Raw genomic sequence first — 24,026 nt, 5'->3', positions numbered from 1 at the left:
TTTCAAATGAAAATCACCCATGTTTTAGGATCTTTATTCTATCACAAACTTTGCTCTATGTGACAGTCAGGAATTAAATATACTAACCATATAACATTCCAGACATTGCCAGCACATGAAAATTCTTGCACAAATTAACAAGTTTCTGTAGCTAGAAGAAATCAGTAAGCCCCTTCTAAAACAGATAATGGAAAACTGAATCTAAGCAACCAAACTGCGTAGGAGCAATTCTTTCTGTTATCAGCCACCTCAAGGCCTGGAAAGAGGGAGTTAACAGTGAGATACTACTTGCTCTCTTCTTTCAATTCTGGTTTCTCATCTCACCAGAAAATGAACAAAATGCCACACATTCAAACTCAAAGAGATTTGAGTCAAAATTGGACTAGTTAAAACTGACAATTTAAAGGTGTTCAAAATTGATACACAGTAGAGTGTGTGTGTGTGTGTGTGTACCCTACAGCTATAGGGCCCATCTTCCTTGGTATACTAATTTCATTCAGTAATCATGTGACAATATTATAAGCAGGTCCACAATTCCTGGTTTAAATGATCGAGTGCTCAGAGGAGCAGCACATTTTATATGTATGAATTGTTATATTAGCGTTATTTCTAAAAACACTGTGCATATACTCAACTTTCTGGAACTGTCTGAAAGAAATGTACTTGCTAATACATTTCGTTTTAGTGTTGAAGTTTTTGACTGGAAATCAAAAGTCACTGTCCAAAATACATTCAGAATTTGAGAAATGTGAATCTTGGAGTAGAACAGTGAAAGACATATATATCATTGGCCATGAAGCAGACACCGGCACCAAACTCACTTCATATCTGATCACACCAGCTTCAGAGAGTTCAATTTCTGGAAACATTTCCTACTTACTTCAGCATCAAAGAATTATGTCAAGTATTAAAAAAAAAAGATGTGTCTAAAGAGCATATTCTGTTACATGATTCGATGTAAACAGTTTCCACACAGCTTGCATTTTTTAAAGTTTTTATATTAGCTCAAGTTTGCAGTATGCAAAGATTTAACCCAAACTTTCCTGGCAGAAACTGGGGTGTTTTTAATTGCGACAAGGCAGGAAACCCACAAAGAACTAAATGATCAGAATGCTAAAAAATTGTTTTTCAAAAAAGCTGAAAAGGCCAGAAAATTAGTTCAAGATTTGAAAAGCAGAAAAACTAAGGAAAATGATAACCAAATGGGGAAAAAAGGAATAAAACTAACCATCATAACAAAGATTAAAAAGTCGAAAGGACCTCAGTTTTAGATTCTGCTGGGAATAATCTTAGCTGATACATTAATCAATTATTTAAATGAGCAAATACTTTGCTGAGTACCTTTGCTGCTGTTTAGTCACTCAGCATATCCAGTTGTTCGTGATCCCATGGATCCTCTGTCCATGGGATTTCCCAGGCAAGAATACTGGAGTGGGCTGCCATTTCCTTCTCCAGTTGAGTGCCTGCTATGCGCCAGACAGACTCTGGGAACAGAGCAGTATACAGATAAAGACTCAGCTCTTACAGCATTTATATGTAAATGAAGTTATTGGTCAGGCTTCTCAAGAAAAACAGGCTCAGTACTGAGTGTGTGTGTGTGTGTGTGTGTGTGTGTGTGTATGAAGAAAGAGAGACTGATTGATTTTCAGGAATTGGCTCACACAACTGTAAAGGCTTGGCAAGTCCAGATTCTGCTGGTGGGGTAGGTCAGTATGTTGGAGAGTCAGAGGAGAGTAGCAGCTGAACTTCAAAGGTAGTCTGGCAGAATTCTTTCTTCCTTGGGGGGGGGTCTCAGTCTTCGTTCTACTGAGGCCTTCAACTGATTGAATGAGACCCATACACATTACAGAAGGTATCTAATTTACTCAAAGTTTAGCACTTTAAATGTTCAACTCATACAAAGCAAACAAACAAAACCTTCACAGAAATATCCAGAGTACTGTTTGAACAAATATCTGGGTGCCATGGTCCAGTCATGTAGACAAATAATATTAGGCATCACACGGAGGGAAATGATGAAGAAACAAAGAAATAGGCAACATAACCAGGAGGAATGAGGACTATTTAAAGGAATAAGGCAAGCTTAGGGGGCATGGAGAATTTGAGGTGTGAGGCAGTGCTAAAGTTGTCTGTGAAGGCCACTGAATAAGAAAACTGACTTGTTGCAAGTAGATGATTAGCTGAAAAGGGCTTTCCAGGCAAGTCACACCCAGAGCAACTTGGCTTAGCCCAAATGGGGACATACCTGAGGTCCTCAGAAAAATATTATTACCAGTTAGCTATTAACAGAAATAAAGATCAATGTCTCCTGAACCACACAGGTAATTAACATGTTGACTATTGAAGACTTAGTGCATGGGATCACACAGCCAATCATAACCACAGACGCTGCAATCTTGTAGAATCCTGAAACATCAGAGCAGAAGGGGACCATGTAACCATCTGCTCCACTTCCACACAGATTTAAAAAGTGGATCTTCTTGAGTCTTTCCTTATCTACAAGATTTTAATGTTTTCTGCAAATCAGAAAATTTCTTATGAAATGATGAAGAAAGGTAAGGTTTGTTATTTAGCATGCCCAGTAGATGCTTTAACAGCATAAAGCCTAAAACCTGGTGAAATTCATTTTGAGAAATGGCACGTAAAAATATTACAATCTCTTAAATTCAGAATCTTGAGAGTTCTGTTAATGAAGTGGCAACTCATATCTAGCATCCTAAGTGAGGAGAATATTATGACCAAAATGTCATTCGGTCGAATGGATAGAGTCCCGAATCATTCATGAAAGTGTTGTCAGGAAACCAAACCCCAGAGTCATTTACCTATTCTCCCTTGACATTTGCCTGGCGTTTTATGAAGTTCATTCATATACATCACCTCAGTTCAGTTCAGTTCAGTAGCTCAGTTGTGTCCAACTCTTTGCGACCCCATGAATTGCAGCACACCAGGCTTCCCTGTCCATCACCAACTCCCGGAGTTCACTCAGACTCACATCCATCGAGTCAGTGATGCCATCCAGCCATCTCATCCTATGTCATGCCTTTCTCCTCCTGCCCCCAATCCCTCCCAGCATCAGAGTCTTTTCTAATGAGTCAATTCTTTGCATGAGGTGGCCAAAGCACTGGAGTTTCAGCTTTAGCATCATTCCTTCCAAAAATCACCTCATGGTCACCACAATAAACCTAGACATGAGGAATTATTACTTTCTTATTTTATAGCTGAGGAAGCTGAACAGAGTATGTGAAATGACTCATTGGATAATCCCCGTTAGGACAGGCTAAGGGAAGACTCGGCACCTCTGGCGCAAATCTGGACTCTGGTTCTGGTTTATAAATCAGTTTCTTAATCGCTTTCTCCATTTATGCATGCAAACAATGCAGTCTGTTTTCAGACAATTGTGGGCAAGATGGCTGAGTGTTAATTTTACAATGAACCTTCAAAGCAAATGCATGTTGAGGGTGGAGGAAGTCAGCAGGAACTTTCTGAAAACCAGAAGTCCGTCCCAAGCCCTCTAGTCTGGGAAAACTGTGGCAGGGCTATCCAGGCTGGGATTCTGGCTGGCAGGGAAGGGGAAACTTCCTAGCCCTGATCTGCATCTTGAAAAGAAGGGGAGTTTGGGTTTCCCTTCCTCCCATCTGGGTGCTGAGTTTCTGAGCACAGCCATCAAAGGCACTGTGAGTCTCTTGTGGGTGCGGGGATTTGCAATGAATAGCTGGGAACCAGGAGTCCTCCTAGCCTATCATTGATCTTTGCATTTGCTCCCTTTGAAAGTCTCAAAAACAGGCTGACATGAGAGTCTGTCTCTTGTATCAGATGACGGTTGACTTTATATTAATTAATTGTATCATATGATGGATCACTTTTCATAGCCAACTGGGTTACTACATAGAAGAAACAAAGCAGGAAGGGCCAGATCCAGAAATCGACAACCACCCTTGAGGCATATCACTCCCCTTTGACAAGCTCACCATGCTTTCCCAGGAATTGTAAACATTCAAGATCTAACATGGCAATCACAAATAGAGTAGCCTCACAGTGACTGAATTAAACAAACTGCTGGAAGGAACTGAGAATCCCATTAGGGTTACTTCAAAGAATCAGTGTGGCAGTAGCCCTTAGAGATGAGCCAGGGTTTGAAAAGGAAGTTTAAAAAAAAAAAATCACCTTTTTTTCTGTTCTCAGTGAAGTTCAAAGCAACAGGAAAAGAATTTGTAAAAGCAGAGGAGAAAAAAAAAAAAAAAGGTGTCTGAAGGTGAAAAATGGCAGTCCTTCAAATGACAAGAGTAAGAAGACAGATGCTTAGAATGGTCAGTGAGAATTTTTGATACTGACCACATACTTCAGACTGACTACAAGCTCTCCAGTAATCACTGGGAAGAGTTTTAGAACCCAAGCCCTTCATCTGTTAGAGGCAGCTATGCCCCAAACTGGCGGTCGGGTCTGGATCAAGAGAGTCAGTCTCTTTAGGCTGAGTTGTCTCTCCCTCACCTCCAAATTCTTCTGTTGAAGTCTTAACCCCAGTAACCCAGAATGTCACCACATTTACAGACAGGGTCTTTAAAGAGGAAATCAAAATGAGGTCATTGGGTGCACCCTAATCCAATATGACTGGTGTCCCTCTCAGAGGAGGAAATTTGGGCACAGAGACAAGGGGAAGAGGATATGAGGACACAGGAAGAAGGGCATTCATGAGCCAAGGAGAGAAGCATGGAACAGATCGTTACCTCGGGGTTTTCAGGAGCCAAACTTGTCGACATCTTGATCTCAGACGTCTAGGCTCCAGAACTGAGAGAAAATACATTTCTGTTGTTTAAGCCACCCAGTTACAGCAGCCACAGGAAATGAGTACCTATCGGCCCACACCACCATCTTCTGATTCCCTCAGAGTCTAGATTTGAGGGAGGTCCGTGGTACACACACATTTGGGAATCCCTCGCAGCTGAGCATTAGGATTTCCCATCTTCAACCATCACTGTGCTAAACGGACTAGAGACTGAAAATGGTCTTCAGAACTGGAATCCTCAGGGGCCAGGAGGAACCTGAACTTCCCAGTCTTACAGACCTCCACTAGGAAGTTGAAATCTCACTGGCCCCTCCTGTCCAGGGCACAACTGTAGCAACACATGAGTACTGGTCATTCCCTTTTCAGACTTTTAGTTACTGATCAACACTTTAGGAAAAAGAACTTCTAACAAACCATTAATAGTCCACCATTTCTGACTGTTCAATGCATCTCTATTTGTATAGAAAGTGAGATAATATTAATAGTGATGGTATTTTGTAGTAGGTACATTATTGAAAAACTGAAATAAAAACAAGTATTCTAAATTTTCTAAACATAGAAACATTTCAGTATTAAAGAGATAAGTGAAGATTTCTTTCGCTCTTATTTTTTGTGTGTAAATAAAAACACACAAGGTAATCTTATTCCAGTAAGGTCTTCATTCTTTCTTAAGGCTGGTTTCTGGGAAGACCAGGAGAAAAATAGCAAGGTCAGTAGAGTAAGTGATTGGTTAGACTCCTGACTGAATCAAGTCGTAAATAAAATAAAATGAAACCTAGAGAATTCCATTTGGGATTAGATTTGGGGTTTTGTGCTAGAGTTAGAAAAACTGTCCTCAAAACCCTGAAAAACATTAGAATCATGTAGTGATGGTTTTCCCAATGGCTCAGCAGGTAAAGAATCCGCCTGAAATGCAGGAGACACAGAGATGCAGGTTCGATCCGTGGGTCAGGAGGATCCCCTGTAGAAGGATATGGAGACCCACTCCAGTATTCTTGCCTGGGAAATCCCAAGGACAGAGGAGCCTGGTAGGCTACAGTCCATGGGGTCACAAAGAGTTGGACAAAACTGAGCACACACATACACAGTGATACATTAAAAATATGAAATGCTTCGGTCCCAGCACAGACCTACAGAATCAGGATCTCTGAGAATGGGGCCTCCTCATGATTATGCTCAACCTTGTTTTTTAATATCTAATAACCCTGGTTATTTTGCTGCTGCTCGCAGCTGAAGACCTGGGAAGGTCTTTAGGGCTGGAGGAAGCGAAATCTGAGGTTAGCAGATGAGTACATTTACATGTGAGAAGAGTATTACAGACCAACAGCCTCTGTGCTCTGCACTTGCCAATTAGAATTTGACTTTTCATGGAGAAATAACGACCCTTCTAAAACTAAGCCTGAACGGAAGAGAAGTCATCTTTGGTGGAGGAAATGGGAAGATTACCAAGTCCTAAACTAGAGCCCAAGAATTCTCAAATGCCCAGAAGGGTCACAAGAGTAAAGCATCCAGGTGGAACAGACAACAAAGTTCAGGCAGGGCTGTGAAAATGGAGAGGTGCGCTTGGACCCAAGGGGCAGCCTTCTAATCCAGGAGGGTGGGGACCAGGTGGCATGTGGGTCCAGACCTTTCATTTTTCAAGAGAAACCAAAATCCTCCAACGTTTAAATGGGGCAACTAATATTAAAAATACATACCTGCCTATATACATTCTGCATGTGTCAAGGCAGTGCAGCAGAGACATAACACAGTCTGGGGCGGGGATTTCCTTGTGGTCCAGTGGCTAAGACTACATGCTCCCAATGCAAGGGGCCTGGGTTGGATCCTCAGTTCGATCCTTGGTCAGGGAACTAGATCCCACATGCTCCAAATAAAGATCTTGCATGCTGCAGCTAAGACCCAGTGCAGCCAAATAAATAAATATTAAAAAACAAGAACATAGTCTGGGGCAATGTAAGCCCAATTTTTGAAATCACGCCTAAGACAGACATTCATATGAAAAAACAGTCCATTAGGTACAAGGATCCTTTTGTGAAGATGGCTAAAAACCAAAGCTCAAACCTCAGCGAGGGGTGGGAACATTATACCACATGTTCTGAGTTCATTTTCTCTCTCTCTATCTCTCTCTCTTTTTTCCAAGATCTTTGATGTCAGAAATCAAAAGTATTGACGTTTCTCACAGGTTATATTTTTATGGTGTCCCAGAACACAGAAGTGACTAAATCTACAATGCAGCATCACTCGACTATAAGACAGCCTGACATTAATGACTTCAAAAAAAAGTTTATTCTAATTTCCCAAGTTTATCCCAGTTCACAGCTTAACAATACCTACATATAGTAGGTTTGCTTGCTTTGCTGGGCAGAGTACATCTGCTGAATGAGTTTGTAGTCAGACTGCTAATTTATAAGACTAGCCTTAATCAAAATGCATAATTTCATACAAAAGTTACTATCACCCCTCACTTAGTGGGTCTCTAGCCAGGTGTCCAGTAGAGCAATAGCTGCTGTTTCTAACTGGCCCACAGATGGGGATGGCTCAGTTGCGCAAAAGCTCATTCCAAATCAAGAAGGGAACTGTGATCAAAGAGGAGAACCAGCCCATTTCCTTCTGAGGAAGGTGAAGTTAACAGTCTTATAATGATCAACTTTCTAATTCGAGTCTTACTACTCATACTCTCACATCAAAGAAAATAAAAGTAGGCAAGTACATTTGAATTATTTGTTCCTATTTAAGACTGAATGGAAGATACTCAATTGGTGTTAGGGATCCAATTACATACAAAGCAAAAGATACACTACTTTATTTCACTTTTGTTTATTTATTTACTCATTTTATGTATTTCATTTAAAAGCAAAGGTCTTCTGGGAAATGAAAGGACTTATTAAGTAGTTAAATGCTGTTTTCCCACTTTTGTAAATAGATACACACACATAGCAAAAAGAATACACTACTGTCCATTAAGGTACTTACAATGATTCTGCAAATAATTTTTTGGTAGCAAGCTATACATGTTATTACCTTTATGTTATTACTTTTCATCGTAAGTCAATAAATCTTTAGTACCTATTACAAAACATGTGCTCATTTAAGGGACTTTTGGAACCCAAGATAATTTACCAAAATGTACTTAACTCATTAGGGGTTTTCAAGTGGGGGATTTCCTTATTCAGGTTTTTGATCATCTCTTAGAAAGTGATTACTCCTTAGCAGCTGTGGTGTAGTGCTAGTAGCCTTCAGAGAGGTTCCTTTGAAATGCTGACACTTCCACTCTTAGGAACTATTTAGAGGTAAATTACTTGTTTAGTATTCCAAAGAAACTTACTTAGAGACAACATCAAAATCTTGAGTCCTCTTTGCCTCTATCTCACTTTTCTCCTTCTATAAACTCAGTGCAAGAATAAAAACTGCTTTGCTAAATTAAACTCCAGTTTTGCCACTAAGGGTGGTAATTGTATTATGGAGATAGACAATAGAAGAGTTTTCATTCAGCTAATTGAAGCTAGCGGTGAAGGCCCTGAGGATCTTCACATATCAATTACATTTTTGCCTCCCAATCTTGCCATCTTTTATCAATGTGTGTTTTTACATGCTGGTTGTTAATGTTTTAAATTACATTTCATAATATTATTTAATTCAAAAGAATTTTCAAGTCCGCCATGAGATAAGGAAAACCTGCGAAAAACAACAATAAATAGAAACACACCACAACCTATTTCTTGCTTCTTAGCCTTGTTTATGGAAAAATTATTAAATTACAAATTAAATGACTGTCCTTTACTTTCTCCTCAAAGCTCTCCTGTATGGTTATTTTAAATACACTTTTTCAGCTGCCCTCTCCTTTCCCTTGCCCATAATTTTGAAAACTCCAAGAAATAAAGGACAGGAAAATGGCTATCTAGTAATTGCCTAACCATAGACCTAAAGAGTACAAAACAAAAGCTATCAGAACTATGTGGTATTACAAGTAGCAGCATCAGTACTCACAGCTATTTCTCACACAAATTTCTAAAGTAACTATGCCTTTTCTTCTGTATCCAAACAACACCCAGAATCCAAGAGAGAGAAAACTAACTTCAACAGGGAAGAAAGAAGGAAAGAGGTAAAGGATGGGATATTTGCTGATGATAGACCACACTCGAGATGAACGGACCAGAGAAAGAAAGAGGAAAAAAGACAGCATGGTCGCTCCCTCCCATCCACTTCCAGTCCACTGACATGACTGAACCAAATGTGCTTCTGTGTTCCACGTAGTTAGCACTCACGTCCCAGTTTAACTGGTTTAATTTATTTGCGACTAGTAATTAAGCCCCACTAAATGCGAGGTCATAAAAGCAAGCATTTTCTGGAGACACACAAGGTGACATAATGGTGTGGAAACTTCTCTAAGAACAGAGGTGTGATGCTGGGCCCGTGATGGGGGCAGGGCAGGATTCTGGGTAACTAAACTGAAGAGCCATATTAGAAAAGGGAAATAGAAGATATACTACAAAATGTAAACAGCACTATCTAGGTGATAGTTATATCAGATTTTTTTCTTTCTACACATCTGTATTAACACATTTTATTCAATAAACATTCACTTCGGAGGTTCTATATCATACAACAATAATAAATGTTTAATATATATCATAGCTATTATAATCTGCATATACAAATAAATGTAAATAAATCTGTATTTGCACATATGTGTGTATGAATACGTGTGCATTCTTTCAGAAAAGCAGTTTCCTTGGTGTTTTAAACAGGCACCCCTGGTAGAGACACTATAGCAAAAGTAAAGTGTAGCTCTGGGCTTTGATAATTTTGCTATACTAGTTGGAATTGTTGTTCCTAGAACGAAGAGATTGTCAAAGCAACCAAGACTGCAATAAGGCAGTGATTCATGATAAGGAAGAATGTGATTTGAGGTTGTATAAATGGTTTCCCAACTTTGAATCTCAAATTTTCTCAAAGAAAATTTCTAAAGGAGCCCAAATATCGTACATTACTTCCAAAAGGACCAGGGAGAATTTTTTTTCCAACCATAAGACGGTTCCAGACATCTTTTTTTATCTTTTTTTTTCTCTTAAAACTCTTGGTGTCATCTGGACATAGTTGCGGTCGACACCCCCACCCCCACCCCCCAGGCTTTGGAATGGGATCTAAATTGGATTTAAATTCAGTCCTGCCTCTTACTGTTATGGACTCGACTTACATAAGCTGTCTGAACCTCATTTTGCCATCTGTAAGATGGAGATATTGCGCAGCCGCTGTGAGAACTGACTGAGATCATACTCATAAACATTCCTATCACACTGCCTGGCACGTCGATGAGGCCCAGCAAATAAGAATCCACTGGTTTTCAGAGAGTTCGGAACTCAAATGAACCCCTTGAGGCCAAAGTCTTCGATCAGCCATCACCAAGCCGGGATGTCTGAGGTAGGGACTCTCCAAAAGAGGTGGATGCGGCTTAGGCTTCTAGGCCAAGTACAGGCTGCTCAGCGCATGCGCGGTGGCAGCAGGTACCACCGCCTGAGCAATGGGGCCAGGGTTACCTCCCGCCTCCGAGTCCGGCAAGCAATGAAAGATTTAAAAAAAAAAAAAAAAACGGAAGAGAGATAGAGAGGGAAAAAAAGGGGCGGGGGGCAAACCTGAGACAGTGACTCACACTCTCAAGGAGAGGGATTCCCGGAAGGGAAACAAAACAGTTTCTTTTTCTGTGTAGCGGCAAAAAGGTAAACAAGTCTCTTTAAGGCGCGTTCAGCCCCAAGATAACGTTTTCAAGAAAGAAACGGTGCGCTCCAAAGCCTGTGGTGTAACCACTGCCTCGAGGCTGATTTATTCCCAAAGTTGGGAAGTGTTGGAAAAACTTGTGTTATCAATTTCGAGAGAGCAAGTTCTCACCGCCCCGGGGCGCACACGTTCATAGCACAGCCTTAGCGAGACATGCAAGGACTTATCCAGAAGACCCTTTCCTGCCTCAGACGGGGGTCTCCCTGCAGCGACCCCCAAACATCCTCGGCGCCAGCCAGCCCCCCGCGCCCACCCACTCGGCGCCGCAAACCGCGTTCCCAGGGGGCACCCAGAGATGTTCCGCCTGCCTCGAGGGCTCGCAGCTTCGCATCCAGCCCCAAGAAAAACGAGTAGCCTGGTTTCCTGAGACCTCGCCCTCAAGAGAAGTCCTAGCAGTCATGCGGAGCTAGCGGGGCAAAGGCCGGCCAAGTCCGCCGCCCACGCGCGCATCTCCCCCGCCGCCCCCAGAGCGCGTCCCGCGCCAGCCCAGTGGCCGAGCTGGGAGAGGCCCTCGCCGGGGCAGAGACGACTCACCAGGGACAAGTGAACCCAGATCCCGGACATGGCTGTGGAACAATCTCCGAAGTGAAGGAGCCTTACAACTGGCACCAGGGCGAGTTACGCACCCGGTGAGTAGTGAGCCCCGACTGGCCCCTCCCCGCGCTCCAGCCGGCCTGGGAGAGTGCTCCCCTCCCGGGCCCGCCCCGGGCGCTCACGCACAGTTACTCTCGGGACGCTTTCCTCTTTCTCCAGCAGCGTGTCTGAACACCTGTTGGTAGCTCATTTGAAAAGACCAAAAGAAATGTCCCCGGAGCCAGGGGGTGGGGGTTGGAGGAGGAAGCTTAGCTGGGGAACGCCCGAGTAGGGGAGGGCGCCTTTGATTCTGCAACCCTGCGCCTGGAGTTGGGGGTGGGGTGGGGGAAGGGGTATTGAACGGGGAGCGGGGAAAGCGCCAGCGTTGTTGCACAAGCGGGCATTCCCCTTTGGGAGCGTTTCCGCAGTCGACTGGCATGCTCGGGTTCAGGTGAGGATCCTGAGAACGGGCCCCATGTCCTTTCTAAACTCTTCTGCAGTTTCATCTGGGGAGGCTGGGGAGGACTGAAGTGCAGAGCGCACGCGTCTTGCTCGGAGCAGGAGCCTCGGCTGACTGCTGGGATTCCCAGAGCAGACCCAGCCTTGGCTCAGCTCCGTGTGCCGTGGTGGCGACGTTAAAGGCTCACAGGAACCCCGGACTAGTGTCTGTAGTGGCCAGTGCTGTGAGGATTCCGAAGAGGGAGGACCCTCTATATTTTATTCTCACGAGGAGTACAAAGCTAACTCCTAAGACAAATCACACACCTCCAGCTATATGATTAAAAGCGTTCAATTACTTCCCCTCCTTGATTACTCATTTCCTGGCCAATTTTCTTTATTAAAAAAAAAAAGTATACTTTAGTGCTTTGGTTAACAGCTCGAAGTCATTACTGTTTTGGAAAAGTTGATTCGTCTGGTTAGCCAGTTCGCAACAGTTTTACAGAAGGTTTGTATAATGACATCCTTCGTGAGCGTGATTCTGCAAGTAGTTGGTAAGCTGGGGCCCGCCTCCTCCATAAGCTCTGCATCTGCAGTCGGTTGTCCATCTTCCCTGTTGGCTGTATCCCATTAGGAACACTCTCCTTTCCCTCCCTTTGCCTGGCTCATTCCTCATCCATCTGGATCCCTCTCTGAAGACATTTTCAAGACATTTTCGTCTGGGAGATCTTCCTGTCTCCCAATTCAAGGTTAGGAGCTTTGCTTTGCTTCTAATGCTTTGCTTCTAAATGCTTTCACTCTCCCTGTTTTCTGCTCTGCACTCGTGGCCCTGTCTTACAGGTGTGGATTTACCTGCCCCCTGCTTCACTGCCCAGCAGATTGTTAGTGCTTTGAAGAAGATCCTGCTCCTGCAGTTCCCAACCCAAAACAGACACAAAAAGAAGTGAATGGTGGGAGGTTGGGGAGAGGGGTGTAAAGGGGCTGGCATATGGAGACTCTGTATTATCTTTGCAACTTTTCTGTAAGTCGAAAACTATTCTGAAATTAGAAGTTTATTGAAATAAAAAAAAATCATAAGAAAGGCGAGAGGAAGGGAGGGAGGAGAGCGAGACAGCTGACAAAATCAGCATCTCTTGAGAATGAATCATAAGTCAACAACTTTCACAAATGGTTCTTCCTTACCTAATATTTGCCATTTTAGCCCAGTGAGGTGTCTAATTATTATATTTACTTTATAAAGAATTGTAGCCAAAAAAATTTAAGCAACACTGACAGTTTGATTAGTTAGTAAATAGTAGATTCAGGAATTAAACTTAGATATTCTTGCTCTTTCTAACTCCCCTGAAACCTCCCCCACTCCACACACACACCTAACCCTTAAGTTTAATGAAATAGTAATAGGTACTTTGTGGGAAGAAATGTGTTACATGATCAAATGATTTTAGAAAATTCTGGGTTAATTTAAACAGGTCTCCTAATCTAAGAGTTCTCTGAGCCCTCAATATGCTAATATGCATTCTGACTAAGATAAACTGTGATCTATACTGTTTCCTAGTCTTCTTTGTCTTTATGGAGTTCTTTGAAGAACACCTACTGAATAACACCTTAGGAATGCTGGTGTTCTGGAAGAAACAGTTCAGACATCTTTAACAGTTAATTTTAACAACACATTTTTACAGGCCTTCAAGGGCAAAGAAATACAATTTTAATAATAGAGTTTCAGGCACTCTACCAGATGTGGGAGACACTTCGGACAACCATCCTGATTTTACTCAAACCACACCATGTAAGTTAAAGCCTGCTGCTTCTACTCTAAAGAAATCCTTGCCATTGAACATTTCATTCTAAATAACATTTAAACATATTTCTACTTATTTTAAAAAGCTGGGAGGAAGAAAACCCCCAATACCCTTTTACCATCAAGACTTTTTATTTCTTATCCCCTAATGTTTGAAAATTTTTGTCAACAAAGTTTCTCCTACTAAATAGCAGCAAATTGATTTCAGTAATCCCCATCTGTAGTGCACATTCATGATTGTTTATCCTCCATCTTCTCCCCTTCTTCCTGGTAACATCTTCCAAGTTGTCTTTGTTCCTCTTCCGTCTTCCTAGCTATTGACATGGTTGCGTTAGTCAGGGTTCTCTAGAAAAACAAAGCCAATAGGATACATACAGACTAGCCATAGATACCAAGATTTATATAGCTATATCTATCTATTTTTACATAGACCTATATATAAACAGGGAGAGAGACAAAGATGTTGGAAGGGATTGTTTTATGTGATTTTGTAGGCTGACAAGTCCAAAATGTGCCAGGTAGGCTAGCAGGCTGGCAACCCAAGGAAGAATTGCAAAGGCCATCTGCTGGCAAAATTCCCTGTCTTTCAAGAGAGGTCAGTCCTTTACTCAGGGCCTTCAACTGGTAGGACGAGGCCCGCCCATACTATGGAGGGCAACTGCTTTACTCAAAGTCTCCTGATTTAAATATCAATCCCATCTAAAAAATACACCCATCTAAAAAATACACCATCTAAAAGAAACACCTAGAAAAGTACCAAGTCTTTGGATCCTGTGGCCTGGTCAAGGTGACACGTAAGGTTAATCACTACAGCGGTCGTGACACCGATCCCAGAGTCTGTGTGTGTGTGTAAAGCGGGGGAGAGGAGGACAAGGAACCCCACGTGGTTAATGCAACCAGCACATCACATTCTGTCGTGAGCTTTCCAGGAAACAGTGGGACACAAGCTCTTCTTTTTCTTTTTTTCCACTGTATTTGAAGTGGAAATATTTGCGGTACAGAACTGATGAGGTTGCTCCTGCCAGAGCTGAAGGCAGAGTCAACCCAGGATGAAAAGAAACCACACCGAAGGGCCAAGCCTGATAGTGTCGCCTGAGTCCGGAATCGACTTAATCCTGAAATCAAAAGTTAGACTACCCACAGTTACCCAGCTCAGTACAGTCTCAACGTTTGCTTAAGCCACAGTCTTACAGCTAAAAAGAGCCTTAACAAGTAGGTCATCGGAGCTTATAATCGGCATAAGAAATTCTCTGTTATCAAAATTAGTTGTTACAAATAGACTGTTACAGTTTCAATAAGGATGATGGTCTTAAACAAGCCTATAGAGATGGCTGAAGATCTAGAACATCACTTCTACCAAAGACTCTTTCTGTCACTAGAGGGTGCCAGATACCACATCAGCCAAACGATGAAGCAACTTGAACAAGGTTTTGATTCGTGAATAAAAATATATTTGGATTCTTGGGAAATGGAAGAAAGAAGAGAGAGAATCTGTGAACTGATTATCTAGACATTTTCATCTGTATGAGAACATTCTTCCAGGATTAAAGACATGATGTATACAAAGCACCTAGCACATACAATAAATACTACTTTATCATTGCTCCTCCTAAATGAGGTGTGTTCACAGGACAGGTTGCTAATTGGGGTCACAGTTCAGGTAGAAAGAAAGACAAATTTAGTAGCTTACAACCGCTTTTCTGTGCTACTTCCTGTATGAGTGTGATTGTGGCCTAAAGGTACAGCTCAAGGAAAATACTTGGAGCCTGGCAGACAGAGGCTGGAAAGCTTGGCCACTGGGATGTGGAACAAGTTCCTCCATCTCCCAATGTCTTCTGCCTTGAAACCTGATGTATCAGTCTACCTCTTGAGCAAGAACTTGAAAAAGACAATGGATTAAAGAGCATTTATTTGTTTAATATTTATTGACTGATTTGATAGAGTCAGGTCTTCAGTTGCAGCCCACAGGATCTTTATTGCAGCGTGCAGGCTTCTCCAGTTGCGGCTCCAGAGAGTGCTTAGCACTTGCGGCATGCAGACTCAGTAAACCTAAAGCGTGTAGGATCTTAATTCCCTGTGTGCATGCTCAGTTGCTCAGTTGTGTCTGACTCTTTGTGACCCCATGGACTATAGCCCACCAGGTTCCTCTGTCCATGGGATTTCCTAGGCAAGAATACTGGAGTGGGATGCCATTTCTTTCTTCAGGGGATATTCCCGACCCAGGGATTTAACTCTCATCTCATGCGTTGGCAGATGGATTCTTAACCACTGAGCCAACAGGGAAGTCCCTAAAGACTATAGTGGTTAAGATGCAGAGTGCACTCTGAGCAGCAAGTAGTTGAAGAAAACGGTTCCTCTGTAGGTCCTGGTTTTGTAATCCAGTTGGACACTCCTTCCCTGAGCGCCCTGAAAGCACAGATTTTCTATGAATCCACACACCAGAAGTGGGCCCATCCAAGGTGTTCCGTACCACACATGAAAAGATAGGGGCCACTTTTCAAGAAGAGCTAATCTGGGGCAGATGAAATTTAAGTCTTATCTTGAGGCAATATTTCTTAAACATTTTGCTATTTCTGTGGTCCACTTGTACTTTCATTTAACTAATATACATATATATAATATATAACTAATATGTATATATAATATATAACTTAGTTATATATAACTATATATATATATAATATATAACTTAGTTATATATAACTGATATATATATAATATAAAGTCAACTTGCATTGTTTCATAAGTAACTTATTTTTACAATAACATATTACATTGTATTCCTGCCCTGCAGGTAGATTCATCAGTACCAGTTTTTCTACCTTCCATATATATGTGTCAATGCATGGTATTCATTTTTCTCTTTCTGACTTGCTTCTCTCTGTACAAAGACGATGTAGAGAATGGACTTCTGGACACAGCGAGGGTGTGTATGTGTGTGTGATGAATTAGGAGATCGGGATTGACATATGTATACTACCATGTGTAAAACAGACAGCTACTGGGAGGTTGCTGTATAGCACAGGGAGCTTAGCTGGGTGCTCCAAGAGGGGTGGGATGGGGGTGGGGTGGGAGGAATGTTCAAGAAGGAGGGGATTTATGTGTACATATAGCTGATTCATGTTGTACAGCAGAAACTAACACAACATTGTAAAGCAATTATACTCCAATTAAAAGATAAATTTAAAAAGATGTTATAGAAATAGAAAAAAAAAAAAGCATTACATTGTAACCATAAATGGAAAATCAGCATTCATTACCAAAGATAGAAGGTATCTGTAAAAATAACCACTGAAATGAAATAGTTGCCTTCCTACCACTAAAAATGTTTCCCAAACCACCAGTGGTAAGGGTACTGAAAAGGTTGACATAAGGCATGAAAATCTTCTGTTTTAGCCTTCCTCTCTGCCTCCAAAATGACCACCAGAAAAAGGCCCAGGAAACCTGGGTAATATCAATATCAAGAGATGTCAGAGCAGCATGGAGTTAGGGGCAGTCATTGCCTCTTAGGCCCCACCTAGTGCTGGAGGGATGAGATTGGGGGGAACCCTGTACCAAGGCCCAAGCCTTTCCCATTAGAACAGGCTAAGTGGCAGCTCAAGGGACATGACAGATAAGAGGTAAAGGAGGGTTACAGAGAATCTTGTAAAGCTAGAGAGAGAATGCGGAGTAAGGTATTAGAAAAGAGAGGATGGGGAACAGCAGGCTAATCTAGAGCACAGAGCACACGAAGAGAAGGACGTAGATGGTTTTCTGCAGACGATGGCCTTCGTCAGCTAATACAGAAGAGTGAGGAGGACAGGCCCATGAATTTAAATCCTAGGTCAGTTCCTTCACTAGCTGTGGGAAGCTTTGCATAATATTTAACCTCTTTCAGTCTCAGTTTTCTCACCTGGTAAACCTAAGCACTTTCAGCATAATGCTTTGCTTGGGAGCCGGTCTTGTACTTTGCAACTTTATTTTTTTTGCGGTGTGCAAATGTCCTCTCAAAACCTCTTGGATTGCTAGCACCTTTTAATGGGTGACAACATACACGGGCTGGTCCCAAAGTTGTCACTATCAGTGAACTTTTACTTACCTGCAGTGCTTTTCCTTCTTCACTAGGTTGGAGAGAATAAACATGGCCTGCAGCCCCTCATCTTGGCTTCTCCACAAAGGAAAGTATATTTTAAACTTCCTGGAAAAGAACTAAAAAGAAATCATTGTCTCAGAGTTTTTGATCCCATGATCATCTGTTGTTGGCTCTGCTCAGATCTCTTCATATGTGACTTGACTACTTAGGCTGGCCCAAAGGTTTCATTAAGAACCAAATACAAATTATGTGCCCAGTTCATGCCATGTCCATAGTTCATTTGCTGGTTCAAGTCTATCAAATGGGTATTGACGAAAAACAAAGATGTTAGTAACTTGCTTTGTGTGTGCCGCAGTGATTATGATCAAGTTGTTCAAACCCATAATGAGACGTGCCCCAAAAGGGAGAATGTCATAGATAAACTATTTAAAATAGTTTTAAATTGCTAAGCATCCTGTCCTCCTATACACACACCACCCTCTGGGAAGGATGGTTCTTTAGAAGACTCTTTCCCATGTTGTAGTGGTTATGAGTCTGCTGGGGTTTGGAGAGGCTGGGACTGAGCAAAGACCCAAAGCAGGCATCTTCTACTCACCTGGCTGTGAAGTCTTGGAAATTCCAAGTCATTCAAGGGGCTTATCAATACTCTTTTAAGATTTTTCTTCAGATTTATTTTTATTTAAACCATGGAAATATGTTGGGAAGAATTGTTTAAAGAGAAGGGAATTGTGAAATCCAACAAACCTAAGGCATTATTCATAATAATATCTAATAATATTAAAATGTCTAATGCTTAATAATAACTAATCTTGGCACAGACATTTATGTGTTCTTTGCATTCATATTAATTCATATAAGCCTCGTAACTTAAAGTAGATCCCTTAGGTTCATGAAATAGGTTCTGTTAGCATCTCGTTTCAGATATAAGAAATTTGTTGCAGCAACTTACCCAAAGTCACCTGGTTATAAAGTGGCTGAGGTGAAGTTCTAAAGTCCAGGCTGAATCTACTCTAAGGAAGTACAGAACCTGATTGTTTTGTGGTTCTGTTGAGCACTTGGTTTCTGGATGATTACTGTCATACTTTCATCATTTTATTTTCTTAAGTTTCAGGTTTATTTCCTAAGATATCATGAGCTAAGGGAACTCTTTACTGCACCAAGCAAATCTATCAAGTATGAAATGTTGCTGTTTATATCCACTCACTCCTAATTATCATAGCTCTTGTCCATGTTAATTGGATTGAAGTGATGACTGTAATGATTAAGATTATGTGGCCACAACTCCACATTCTCAGTGCTTTCCAAATCGTAATATAGAGATAAATCACCTTGTGATTTTATTAAAATTCAGGGTTTGATGCAGTAGGTCTGAAGAGAAGCATGAGATTCTGCATTTCTCATACGCTTACTCCTGTGGATGGCACATCTGGAGAGGAGCCTTGGGTTGTCAAGGTAACCAGCTCAAAGAAACTAGCCATTGATCCAGCTCATACAGATACAGACAAGCTGACCCCACTTTTAACAATTTGACCAACTGTACTGCTATTTGAGAACCTCTTTCATGGTATTAGGTAGGGAATGTAGGGATATCAACAAATTAAATAATGTCATAATAAACATATTTTTATCCAGTTCCCATTTAGCTTATTATTATACTCCCTGGGCCAAATTTTCACTTAGCAGAAACAAGCCTTCTCTGACTACATAAATAAATCCTTCCTATCAAGAAAAATAAGGGGGAATAAACTTAGTTCATTTTCAAACACACTGAACTTTTATTTCCGTGAACGGAAAGAAAACTGGCCAGAAGCCTGCTGATCCCCTCAGCCAATCAGAATAATGTGACCATAAATGTCCATGAATTCCCCCCTCAGTGAATCTCTGCCTTCTTTATTTCTGTCGTGGGGACATGTATCTTACAGTTCCGTGCACATACTCTGCCTTTTATGTCTGTCTTTCCCCTTCTCCAAAATAAATAAATAAATAAATAACCCACAGTGGATCTCTCGTGTAGAAATTTTTTTTTTATGTTACATTTAGTGCATGTACAGCTTTTGATTATCTTTAACACATTTATTTAGAGCACTTAATATGAGCCAGGTACTATGCTAAGGGTTATAAATATCATATCATTTAATGCCCATAAAAATCCTGAGAGATAGATCTTCTTATACCCATTATATAGATGCAATAAGGTGAGGCCCCAAGTGGTTAAAAATCTTGCTCTAGTCACACAACAAGTAAATTGTAGGGCTGGGATGTGAACCAAACAATTATTTCTTGCATTTAACCATGTACTGCCTTCTTCCTGAACCAGTATAGATTAGTTAATTGAGCATTCACTATGCATTAGATCCTTCTACATATATTATCTCATTTAATTCTCCTACCCACATCTATGAGGAAAGACTAACTTTTCTTATTCACATAAACAAGTACCTTGATCAAGTTCCTCAGGTAAATAAGGAACTCAAGTCTGTTGTTCAATTGCTAAATCATGTCTGACTCTCTGTGATCCCTTGGATTGCAGCATGCTAAGCTTCCTTGTCCTCCACTATCTCCTGGAGTTTGCTCAAGTTCATGTCCACTGAACTCAGGTTTGTCTGACTCTAAAGTCTGTGCTCTGTCTTTGCCCAATATCTTGATATTTCCTACCTTTTTTAGTGAATGAGAGTTTATCTCTTGCTTTCTTTTGATATAGCACCAATCTGAAACCTGGTCATATACCAGAGCATAGACTAGGATGTATATTCTCTGGCTCTGGAGCGCTTTCTGGAAGGGTCTGAAATACCTGGCCTAACTTTTCCTTAGTCCTTTCCCCACCTCACCTTTCCTTTCTTCCTGTGACCTCATGTCTGCCACCCCCATCCGTCTCCTCCTTTGTGGTCTTACCAACAATTGCGACATTAGATGGGAATTGGAAAATGTCCCTCCCTCACCCTCCCTTGGGGCTTTCCCATGCCCTAGGATTGTATCTCTTCATTTTTCTTTCTTTAGATACTATTCTAGCCCTCATTCAAAACAGAATTTCCTATCTACTTTTCATGTTGTGAATATAGCGAAAGTTCACAAACCACAATGACAAAGGGTAAAGCATTGGCCAATTTCTTCAGAAAAAGTATTTCCTCTCTCAGCCCAATGATTGACACATTACTAACCTTTAGCCAAGAGTTTAACTGTACGTAAAAGTGGAAGTTGCTCAGTCGTGTCCGACTCTTGGCGACCCCATGGACTACACAGTCCATGGGATTCTCCAGTCCAGAATACTGGAGTGGGTAGCCGTTCTTTTCTCCAGGGGATCTTCCCAACCCAGGGATCAAACCCAGGTCTCCCGCATTGCAGGTGGATTCTTTACCAGCTGAGCCACCAGGGAAGCCCACTAGGAAGTGCTTTTTGCACAACCTCATGTGATCCTAACATAATCTCATTATGTAAGATTGTCCTCATTTTACAAATTAAGAACCTTTGGCTTGGTGAATTTAGGTTATTTGCCTGAGTTACACATGCCAGTATAGGGTAGATCTAGGTTAGAACACAGGTCTCAGGTCTCCTAAGGTATCCCTTCATCAACTAACCCCACTCCCTCTTTGATGATGTATTATTGCCTTTGCCCTTTGCTAACACTGACTTCCTGGCAGTCAGCCTCCCCATGCCCTGTCCCCAACCTCTCATCCAAACTGCCTATCTGGAAGGACCCTCTTCCTCCACTTTGACCCTCCAAATCCCACTTCTCACAGAAGGCAGAATTTAAAACTCTAGCCTTCTCTGACTGTCTTTACCCATTGTGACCTTTCAGAACATAGAACTTTCTCACCACTTTTGAAGAGTGAATGATATTGACTTTCATATTTGGAATCTGTGAAAATCATCTTTAAAAAACAAAACAAAACCACATTTCAGGTAAATCTATATCAACGTGGAACTGAACTACCCCACCCTGATTCACCTTTGCCTTAAAAATGGACTTGACTTTATTTAGCACCAGATACATTGCTAAATCAGAAAACAAGTTACTTGAGAGAGGGGCATCCTTTACTACTGTCTTTGAATGGAGGCTTTGAACTTAAGTCTGTCTGGATCCCAACAATCTCCTTAATTAGATGAATATCTATACGTATCTGCTTTGTGGCATGGGCTCTACTAAGTCCTGGGAACAGCAGTGAGTTGAACAGGTGTGGTCCCTGCCTTAACAGATTTTACAAAATGATTGTAATTCTCAACCTTGACTCCCCTTGCCTAAGAAACACTTACCTCCTTCGGTTCACCAGACACCTCTCTTCTGGTGCTCCTCCTTCCCTGCCATCTTCACCCTGGTTATGCTTGACCTCCTGCTACTCTCCTCAGCATTTCTTCCCCTCACTTTCTCAAAGATGCCCTAAAGCTTTGACCATCCCCTCTTTCCAGATGACTTTCAGATCTCTCCCTCTTTCTCCCACTTAGGTTTACCTTCCCATTGCACTGTTTTAATTCCTTCTCATTTTCCACTTATCACCTCAAACTGTTCATTTGTCTAAAACTGAGCTCTTTGATTTTCATCCAGACCACAAGGGTGAGGAAATTGAAAGCAGTGAACAAAATAAAAAAGTCAAATTTCAAGTGGAAACAAGCCCACGATTAGTCTTTGGGCCCATCTGGCCATGCTCAGAACCCACAGACTTTGCAGCTGTGTTTTGCTTCTTCTGTCTGTTAATTTCCGTAATTAGATTGGAAGCTCCTTAAAAGTAGGAAGTGTAACTTTTACTATTCCATATTGCACTTTCTACTGTTTGAGGAGGTTTGTGGTGAAGATGCAGACACTGGAAATGGCTTTAGCTGTTTCTATACAGACTCACCTGGAGAAGGCAATGGCACCCCACTCCATTACTCTTGCCTGGAAAATCCCATGGACGGAGGAGCCTGGTAGGCTGCAGTCTATGAGGTCGCTAGGAGTCAGACATGACTGAGCGACTTCACTTTGACTTTTCACTTTCATGCATTGGAGGAGGAAATGGCAATCCACTCCAGTGTTCTTGCCTGGAGAATCCCATGGACAGAGGAGCCTGGTGGGCTGCCGTCTATGGGGTCGCACAGAGTCAGACACAACTGAAGCGACTTAGCAGCAGCATCAGCAGCATACAGACTCACCTGTCACTTGATTGTGGAGTCAGGACTAGATGGCTAGCAAATTATAAGGCCAAACACCTATAATCCTTTCTGATTGAACGAGGTTTTAATTTTGCCCTGATTTTTAATAAAATGATAGAAAGAATTATATCCATGCTGTCCTTCCCCAAAGTTCAGGGCTTTGAGACATGTTAAGATAAACAATAATGTCATCATCCACAAAAGAAAAGCAGAGGGACAGAGAGGAAGAGAGAGATGCCTCAGCCTGAGACCATTAAGTTCTCTTTCCCATTCTTTGCTGGGTGATGACTGCTACGCAAACCAGAGTTTAGTATCACCTCTAGATGAGTAGCATACGTTTTCAGGGGTCATGACAATTACTTGGCCAGACTTGCCTCCCTCCTGGATGCTGGCATCTTCTCCTCCTAAACATCTCTCTTTGAAGTCAGCAGGAATCTGGTCTGTGATGAATCACAAGGCCTGGCTTCTCTAGGAACCAGAGCTGCCAAACCTCCCTGCTGCAGAGCCTGGAAACTCACTGACCCCATTTTTTTTTTCTTTCTTCCCTTTATTCTCAGCTCTCATCTCCCTCTCTCTGCACCCCTCCCCCTGCACACACACCAGTGCAGTCCATTAGAACTGGCTTAATAACAGCTAAAGAATCTATCACTTGAATTATGTTTGTTTTTCTCTGTTTTCCAGGGTTTTAGACAGTGGACCATGTTCCTAAACATAAAATAATATGTTTTTTTTCCCCTCACCAGTGCCCATTTTTTGGATGCACATTTTATTCTTCTCTTTACTCTGCCTCTGGTCATCCTGCTTTTTCTCCATTAAGCAAGGAGACATAAGGACAGCTGGATTAGTGTAGATGTATATCAGGACAGGGAAAATCCTCAGTTCTGTTCTGGGAGACTGTCAGGTGCCATCACGTTCTCAGGACTGAGCCTTTTGTCCATAGAAACCACATTTCCCCATACTAACTACTTTCAAAGGCTCACTTGTATTAAAGATATTTCTCTACTGTTGTCTTAGGGAAGATGGTAGGATTCTGGGTGTATTCAGTGGGGTGGCCGAGTGAAAATAGATTTGGTTTATTAAACAGCATGAGGGAGAAGAGGAACTTTCTAGGTTACCCTGACAGTCCACCATGGCTTGACTTTCACTTGGTTTATAATTCTGAAGGCATAGGGAGGAAACCTTTTTACCTTCAGTTCTGTTCTCAATTAGTTCACATTGCTACATGACCCTTTCATGTCCCTCAATGAGGATGTTATAACAAGCCAGCCTGTTCCCCCATCCAGAGTAAAACCAAAGACCAATTCACTTCTGGGTTTTAATTCCAAAACTATGTATTGACATTTGGGCAAGTCTCTGTCTTTGCAGCAGCGGGAGAAAAGGAAGACTTAGGATGTAGAGATATATAGCATATGCGTCCTGTCCCCTAGAGAACCTGCTATGCTAAGTCACTTCAGTCGTGTCCG

General features: G+C 41.7%; 1 protein-coding gene and 2 long non-coding RNA genes across 13 annotated transcripts in view; 1 reads left to right on the top strand and 2 right to left on the bottom strand.

The window, feature by feature from the left end:
• The window catches only part of FAS (Fas cell surface death receptor), a 102,045-nt gene extending 90,815 nt beyond the window's left edge, over nucleotides 1–11,230 (bottom strand). For all 11 annotated transcript variants that reach the window (XR_015155573.1, XR_015155574.1, XR_015155575.1 and 8 more), the window contains exon 1: nucleotides 11,093–11,230. Coding sequence is in view for 8 of the 11 variants with exons in the window: in XM_086378461.1 (XP_086234587.1) it covers nucleotides 11,093–11,122 (30 nt within the window). In the remaining 3 variants the exon portion in view is untranslated. The remainder of the gene's footprint in view (nucleotides 1–11,092) is intronic.
• LOC147344001 (uncharacterized) lies at nucleotides 10,542–19,436 on the top strand. The gene is made up of 2 exons (XR_015155576.1): nucleotides 10,542–11,187; nucleotides 17,472–19,436. It is a non-coding gene; the product is annotated as an uncharacterized LOC147344001 (long non-coding RNA).
• LOC147344002 (uncharacterized) lies at nucleotides 13,481–17,738 on the bottom strand. Its single transcript, XR_015155577.1, has 2 exons — nucleotides 17,446–17,738; nucleotides 13,481–13,712 (listed from the first exon to the last, which is right to left on the bottom strand). It is a non-coding gene; the product is annotated as an uncharacterized LOC147344002 (long non-coding RNA).
• Nucleotides 19,437–24,026: the final 4,590 nt, after the last annotated feature.

This window comes from Bos grunniens, chromosome 26, assembly GCF_055505025.1.
Source record: "Bos grunniens cultivar Pamir isolate PY7600 chromosome 26, Bosgru_T2T1.0, whole genome shotgun sequence".
Taxonomy (NCBI): domain Eukaryota; kingdom Metazoa; phylum Chordata; class Mammalia; order Artiodactyla; family Bovidae; genus Bos; species Bos grunniens.
Note: the sequence above shows the minus strand (reverse complement) of the source record. Positions and strands in the feature narration are given on the sequence as shown.